General features: G+C 44.4%; 1 protein-coding gene across 3 annotated transcripts; it reads left to right on the top strand.

Moving 5' to 3' along the window:
• Positions 1–5,015: 5,015 nt before the first annotated feature.
• On the top strand, positions 5,016–8,074 carry LOC123070725 (uncharacterized). Of its 3 annotated transcripts, XM_044494036.1 has the most exons (4): positions 5,016–5,074; positions 5,182–5,438; positions 5,513–7,196; positions 7,318–8,074. In XM_044494036.1, exons 2-4 carry the CDS (start codon positions 5,278–5,280, stop codon positions 7,660–7,662), a joined length of 2,190 nt encoding a protein of 729 aa, XP_044349971.1. In that variant the 5' UTR covers positions 5,016–5,074; positions 5,182–5,277; the 3' UTR covers positions 7,663–8,074. The 3 variants fall into 3 exon arrangements, with proteins under 3 accessions (XP_044349971.1, XP_044349964.1, XP_044349981.1); XM_044494029.1 differs by having other exon boundaries at positions 5,044–5,438; XM_044494046.1 differs by having other exon boundaries at positions 5,044–5,438; positions 7,302–7,654.
• The last annotated feature ends 43 nt before the right edge of the window (positions 8,075–8,117 follow it).

Here is an 8,117-nt window from a genome sequence, read left to right as displayed (position 1 = left end):
CCAGGGGCCCAGCCAAACTAGGGGCCCCGACCTAAGTGCTGTAGCCTATGGAAGAAAAAACCTATACGCAGGGGAGGCCCATCATCTAACAAAAGCACAACTGCTAAGATGCCTAAACGCACGACTACTGGCTAGAATTGAGCACGGCTGCACAGGGCGAGCGGCTCTTTGCCTCCTCCTATTTGCACGCCAGCGCCCTCTCAAAAAAAAATTGTAACCCCTCAGAAAACATGGTATGCTGTCGTACGCTCACATATATTGGTCGATCGAGCGACTGATTCTCTACGGTAGCGGCTGCCGGATACTAGGGCATCCGCAAGGAATAGCAGAGATAAATCTCTAACGAATTTCTCTTAGCCCTCAATCTTACACTTTGATAAATTTATGTTCTTCTTCTTACAATAGTAGAGTTTGGTCATTAGTCTTGCCAACTTGGCCCTCGACTCAAGGTGTCCTTGAAGATTAGATTTCGATAGCTAAAGAGCATGGGATTTCACTAATTTTACTGCAACGTTTAGCTGACTTTGCTCTTTTTCTTGCAGACATGTTGCCCAAATAATATTTTACGTGGTTCTGATAAAAAGAAGAAAGAGGAAACGAACAAATAAGTTAATTGGATCTCATGATTATTGTAGACTTGGAGGTTAGTTAGCATGTCAGTTCTTTTTTCCAATATATGTATGTAAGTTCTATGAAATTTGATTTAGACTTGAACTAAGACACTTCATCCTATGTTACACCAGGAAAAAATATCATTCTTTACTATAGCTTTGCAAGAATTTATCTATCAATATATGAAATTAGAAAATTCCTCCATTGCCGCCGTTGGGCCCATTCATTGAATTCGCCCTGGGGCCTTCGAAACTCGGGGACCGGCACTGCTCGACTCGGTGTACTTTTACTGTAATTCTACTTAAACCATACGTTCTCTTCTTCTGGTTCAGGTGCAAGGATAATTTGCATCATCATTCTCAGGTTGCAGTCTCACACGCCGCTTCAAGGAGGTATGCAAGGTAACTAAACACTTAACCTATTCGCCTTTTCTATTTTTAGTTGCTTGCCCAACACTACTGTGCATCCTCATTTGCCATTCTGAAATGTAATTGTGGATCGACAACTCAAATCCTCTTGCTTCCAGCATTTGCCAATCTAAGGTCTTAAGATCTTCAGTTTTTGTCTGGGTTGTTATGTGTTAAAAATGTTTTAAATAGCGGGCTAGGCCAAATAGCGGTGACCCTCCAAATCAGCTATAGCCGACTATTTCGTATGTTTAGCGGGCTTACCATTTAGTGGCACCTGCTCAAACCGCTATAGCCCTGCTATAGCGGACTATTTAAAACTACTCCCTCCAGTCGTTTTTACTCTGCATATAAGAATTGTTTGAAGTCAAACATCGCAAAGTTTGACCATATTTATATGAAAAAATATCAACATATACAATACTAAAGTTATATGATATGAAAACTAAAGTCATGACGCATCTAATGATGTCGATTTCACATTGTGAATGTTGATATCTTCTTTTATAATGTTGGTCAAAAATTCTGAGGCTTGACTTCAGACAAATCTTATATACGAACTAAAAAGGATCGGAGGGAGTATAACTTAAACACCACTGTGCATGTTCATTTGACATTCTTAAATGTGATTGTCAAATCTATAACTTAAATACTCTGGTTCCTAGTGTTAAGCTGTCTATTTTTTTATTCCAAACCATATTTTTCCTGGAAATTAATGGGTATTGTAATTGATTCCATTCTCAAATGGTTAACCGAATTTTGTTCTTAAAAAAATCAAACTGCATGGTGCATCAGTGATAGGCTAAGAATTGTACTGAAAAGCACAACAATTCTATCAGTTGAAATAAAAATATCTGGTTCCAAAATTTCCTGAAATTAGAATAATCATATATGTGGAATATGTCAATAACTCGATTTCATTTTCCTATATTTTGTTTAACTTATATGTAAGCTTCAAGTTTAAAGAGATTTTTTTTAAAGGAGGATGAGCCTCGGCCTCTACATCTGGAAGACGCATGCATCAATTTTATTAATTATTTACAAAGACCTTATAAAATAGTACATCGGGTAGTCTGAAGCCACCATCTTAGCAACATTTGGTGCTAATCCTATCCACTTGGTGAAGAGGTGCCGATAGTCCGAGCCTAATACCAAACAAAGATCGCAAAAATGCCTAACATCTAAAACCGGAGGCCCCAACTAAGCCACATACTGGGTTTGCGGCCCAAACCGGTCCGACGCACTCTCATAGGTCGTCGCCACCGTTTTCCACTGATACATCTTCAGAGCAGGTACTGACACATCAATCTTGCCAGGCCCGCCATCGACGCCCCCACGACGCCAGACAACGCCTCCTCCCGGATGCCTCCTTCTACAGGTCCATCATTGTTGCCTTGCAGTACTTGACGCTCACTCATCCTGAGTTGCAGTATGACGTTTAGAAGATAGCATGCTCCTCGCCATGATCATTGTTCCATGGTGAATCGGATTCTCCGGTACATCCATGGACACATGGATCTAGCATCACCTTGCAGGCATCACCCTCCGGTACATCCATGGACACATGGATCTAGCATCACCTTGCAGGCATCACCCTCCATCGACATCATCGCTTACTTTTTTTTTTTGCGAAAAACATCATCGCTTACTTGGATGATGATTGAGCTGGTTGTCTGGACACTCTCCGCTATACGTCTGGATATTGTGTGTTTCTTGAACTATTGCTTATCTTGTGGTCGTATAAGGGACATCCCACGGTTTCGTGATCCAGCGCTAAGGCGGACTATCGTGGCGTGGCCAGCGCCGTTGCTAAGTGCACGTAGCTTCGACGGCTTCTTCATGAGCTTTGTCATCCCATTCACAAAGCCACTCTTGTTTATTGCAATAACATCTATACAGTCTACCTCTCCGCCAACCTGGTCCATCATCACCACACCAAGCACATCGAGCTCCATATTCATTTTGTTCGGGAATAGCTGGCCCTTGGGACGGTTCGAGTTCTTCACATTCCCACTACGCAGCTATCCGCGGATATGATGACAATAGGCTTGTCGATGTCCACCTTTGAGAATTTCCGGTCCAGTATTTGCATCGCCAGACACGATGCTACATTTGCGGGTGGTTGGGGGGAGGGGGTTGAATATATGTATTGCGTGTACAGTAGGCATGTTAGAATTTGTTCATATTCTTTCCTAGCACGCCATATCTCCCGTTCCCTTTGTTGGAATCAGAGATAAACTTCACACTGTAATCTCAAACTAACTCTATCTCTATTTCTCTCCCGTAGATATTCTTCTCTCTGTCCTCTCGTGTAACAACCGAACTCCTAGCGATCTGTAAAACCTTGTAAGCCATGGCAGAGGCTCTTTCTGCCTACGATCAATATATACGTGTGGCTCCTCTACGGAGGAGTAGGAACGCTTCCACCTATACCCTTCCTTGTATTGAGGATACGTTTGAGATATTGGCCGCCTATTATATTCTATATATATTGCGGCATACGATTAATCTAAGTATGGTAATTGCCCTCTATGCAGTGTCCCTGAGGACACTAACCATATTTTCTTCCGCTGTCCGGCTTGTTAAACACCATCATATGCGGCGCATATTAGAGATAAGGTTAGGTATATTAGAGATAAGGTTAGGAGGTAGTTTGTATTGAGATATTCTTGTAACCATCTCCTCCTTTCTTCTCTCACAAGATGTAACCTAGATTCTCTCTTATCTCTCCCTCAAACCGCATGTAAGCCATCTAGGGTTTTGGCTCCCCTGCTATATAACATGAACACGTCGCCCTCGACAAGGGTAAGACGTTTTACCGCTCGCACACGGCTGCCATTTTCTTATGGAGCTGCCTTCGAGAGACAGTGGGAGGCAACTGGGCCCATGACAACCTCCCAGATCTCTTCCGGGAAATTATTGATTCCCGGTGTAGAACTCGCCCCACCCTTTGGGTGGCGATTAGTGTGCTAGCTTGGACACTCTGGAATGTGCGCAATAAACTTGTGATTGAACATGTGATTCCACTTCGGACGACTGATGTCATTTACAAAATGTGCGGATTCTTGCAGCTCTGGCGACCGCTTAGCGAGCGGCGTCATCGAGACGGCATCAACACCATCATCGCCGGACTTCGCTCCACCGCCATCGCCGGACCATTGCTTATTTCGTGATCGTCCAAGTGACAACCCATGGTTTCGTGATCCAGCGATTAGGTGGAGTATCGTGGCATGGCCTGCGATGTGGCTGAGTGCACGTATAGCTTCAACGGCTTCTTCATGAGCTTTCTCATCCCGTTGACAAAGTCACTATTCTTTATTGCGATAACGTCTCTGCAGTCTACCTTTCGGCCAATCCGGTCCATCAACGCCGCACCAAGCACATCGAGCTGGATATTTATTTTGTTCGTGAGCAGCTGGCCCTTGGGACGGTTTGAGTTCTTCACGTTCCCACGACGCAGCAATTCACGGATATGATGACAAAAGGCTTGCCGGCGTCCACCTTTGAGGATTTCTGGTGCAGTATTTGCATCGCCGGACTCGACGCTTCGACTGCGGGTGGGTGTGGGGGGGGAGGGGGCTGAATATATGCATTGCGTATACATTAGGCATGTTAGAATCTGTTGATATTCTTTCCTAGCACGACATACCTCTCGATCTCTTCCTTGTATTGAGGATACGGTTGAGATATTGGCCGCTGCTTATACTCTACATATGCTGCAGCATACGATTAATCAAAGTGTGTTGCATCCTATTGTTTTTCTACAGCTAGGTCCGGTCGCAGTAGGTGTCCGCTGGCCCTGGTTACGATCTCTCCACTCTCCAGCTTTCATCCGATGGGACCAAATGAGTGGAACAAGGATGGTCAATGAAACTAGCAGATAAGATATTGCAAAGCCGTCCGATGGGAGCGGGATCACGTGGCCACCGAGCGCTACTACGAGTAGTCATCAGCCAGCTGAAACGAAAGGTTGTCCATATATAATCAATCCTCTTCTTTGATTTTACACAAAATCAAACATAAGCATATCCCCTTTGCTTGAGCCCTTCAACTAGGTCCTTGTGGCCCACTCATCTCCTCTCCTTTCTCGAGAAGCTAGCAGTCTGATCGATCAATCCCTTGGCTGCATATCATCTCATCATCTTCTTGTTCTGTTTTTCAGTACTAGCATCTTCTTCGCCTGAAAGCCCGTCGGATTGACCTGATCGACTGGCTCTCAGGGGGGTGGAATTAATGGGAGACCAGGAATATCTTATCAATGGCTACGCCGTGTGGGTGGGTTATCTCCATGGCCATCAGTGGCTTGGGTTTCCTGGTGCTTACTTGGACCACTGTTGTACTTCTTGGTGGTTTCGTGTCTGAGCTACATAAGGAGGACTTTTGGTGTGCGGCGTTCATCACCCTTGTACAAACAGCTGGGTTAGTACTCCTCTCTCACTTATTTCGTCCTGCCACTTATATGTACATATCTGATTCAAAAAGATGTACAACAGGATTTTTGATGTTACTCTGAATGAGAAACTAGGCTATATGGAGGATGCGCTCCTTGGGTTCTTGGCGGCCATTTCGTTTGGCATTGTACCCTATGATGCGCCTAGCAAGAGTTGCACCCAAGATTTGTTGTCTTTTCTTCTCTTTTTCTCGGTAATTCTTTTAGTGTTGGTTCAAGTAATGGTGTTGGCCTTAATATTAAGCCCTTTGGCAATTATATATGTGCTTGGGATATTCATGTCCGGGGTGATCTCATTGTGGCGTCTGGTAGAGCACGATCACGGGGGCAACTCAGATGAAAAAGCATCAAACCTAGCACCAGCAATGCAGATCTTGTACTGCCTTGCTCTGCTCCAGGGCGTGCTCTTCTGCTATAGGTTTTTGTTGACTCTCACGGAGAAGAAGTTTTCTAAGACTCTGGTCACCGAAGACTCGGAAGTTCAAGCAGTACTTTACAACTACTTGCGTAAAACAAGGAGAGGATGTGAGAAGGACCCGACATTTACCCAAGGAAGGAACCTCGTCACATATGCTGTAGACAAGATTGGTTCCAATTCACCTGTTGACAGCATTTCCGGGGTAAAGATCCTATACGCAGCCGTATGCATGGTGGAGAGCAAGAATGATTGGTCCAATGTCCATGGGCAGCGCATGCTGATAAAACATCTTGTCTTGTCTACATCATCCTCTCGGAATGTACTGCCGAAACTGCTAGAGATGCTAGATTCAAGAGGCCTACATGACAGAAGGGGTAGAATTCAAGCCGCGATGATAGTGGAGCGACTTGCATTCTACATTAATTTGGAGCAGTTTCCTCGGAGTATTCAACACATATCTTCCTTGATCGGGACGTTTGAACAATATAGTATAGCCGAGCCATATCCCAGATCCAAGGATGGATACGAGCAGCATCTGAAACTGCAGGTTACTCGTGGGCGTCCCTCACCAGCCGGCGAACTTGGGAAGGCCTACAAGGAGTTGTTGCTACAAGGCCTGTCTATCCTCCGGAACCTTGCCGCCGACGAAAACAATTGCAGAATCATGAGCAACACCCGAGATCTGGTCTCCAAGATCATGGCACCTGTCACTTGTGACCTACTCGACCACACCACCGATGATCATGGTACGTGGTGCGAAGTAGTAGGCCGATCGATGGAAGTGATGAGCCATTTAAGCGGTGCTCAAGGAGAAACCGGGTCCAAGCTACGCCGTGAAATCTCAAGCTGCGGAGAAGCAATCAGAACTCTCCGGAGGATTCTTAGCTGTAAAAAGTGCAAAGAAGAGTTGCGGCAAAGAGCCATTTGGATTCTCACGCGATTGTACACGGATACTACTGGAATCAGCGGATCATTTGATTTTCATCTTCTCAAAAAAGAAAATAGTTGTTGCGGAGAAGACTTTGTTAGGATGCTAGTCAACATCTTCACTCAGGATAATGAGTATAGCAGCTCCATCAGAGGATACGCGGGAGAAGCGCTGTCAAATATATGTTTCCTTGGCGGAATTAGTGATGCCACGATTATCATACAAACAAGTGGTGATGTTATTGATAGTCTCACTCAAGTACTTTTACATGAAGAAAACGAGACGTGCAGACAAGCATCGGCTGAAATTCTTGAGTGTCTATGTACCCATTACACCAAGGATGATGAATACCTTCACAAACTTAAGAAAGCAATCCTCAAGGTAATTAGTCCTTGTCATCAAATGATGAATAGCCTTTCTTTTATTAGTTAATTACTTCAAACACACTTGATTTAGGGCCTGTTTTAGTCTAATTAAGAGTGTTAGTTTATTCTCGTCGCAGGTGATTGGAAAAATACTTTGTTGTGGAGACGGAACACATAATGGAGAAGACATAGAGAGCCAATGTGATGGCACACAAGAAAACAATGAGCCGAACAAGGATGCCCAGGGATTCCAAGTAAACACACTCTCAACTATGTCACCGAACTTGCTTTCATCATTGTTATGCCTTTGCGGGACGGTCTACAACACGTCGTCGGTCATTGATTTGCGTCCTCAGCTGGATGCATCTAGCTTTCTAAATAATCTGAGGGACATGGTAGTGAAAAGAAGTGGCCCCACCGTCGAAAACCTGTCAGTGTGCAAGGCGGCCGGTAATATGGTCATTTCAATGCTGAAATACTAGAGTGGCGGGTTCTTCAAAGAAGACAACTTTGGGAGCTTGATAGAGGTACTATCTAGTGCTTCCAAGAAGATGCTAGATCTCGACTACTCCATTGTTTGCTCTTCCGCCAGCAGCTCCGAAACCGGATCAAAGCTTGGCAGGCGTACCCTAGTGTCCCTCGTGAGAGAAGCGAAAGAATTGCATGCCATGGCACCATCTACATCTTTGAGTGGCTGATTTGCCATCAAGTTTAGGTACTTTTTATTCATTCACTGGGTTGGTTGTGTGACGTGGTATGAAGATATGCATTGCCAATTTTATTCACTGGTGTATGGAGATTATATATGCATTGTCAAAAAATATTATCAGTGCTCTCCGTATTTATATTTGTGATCAGTGAGACAAAATGTCCTGTGCTGTTGTGTCAGTATCTTAATCAGAAACCTCAAGTCCAAAGCTTTGCATTTCCAGATGGT

Source organism: Triticum aestivum, chromosome 1A (assembly GCF_018294505.1).
Source record: "Triticum aestivum cultivar Chinese Spring chromosome 1A, IWGSC CS RefSeq v2.1, whole genome shotgun sequence".
NCBI lineage: Eukaryota > Viridiplantae > Streptophyta > Magnoliopsida > Poales > Poaceae > Triticum > Triticum aestivum.
Note: the sequence above shows the minus strand (reverse complement) of the source record. Positions and strands in the feature narration are given on the sequence as shown.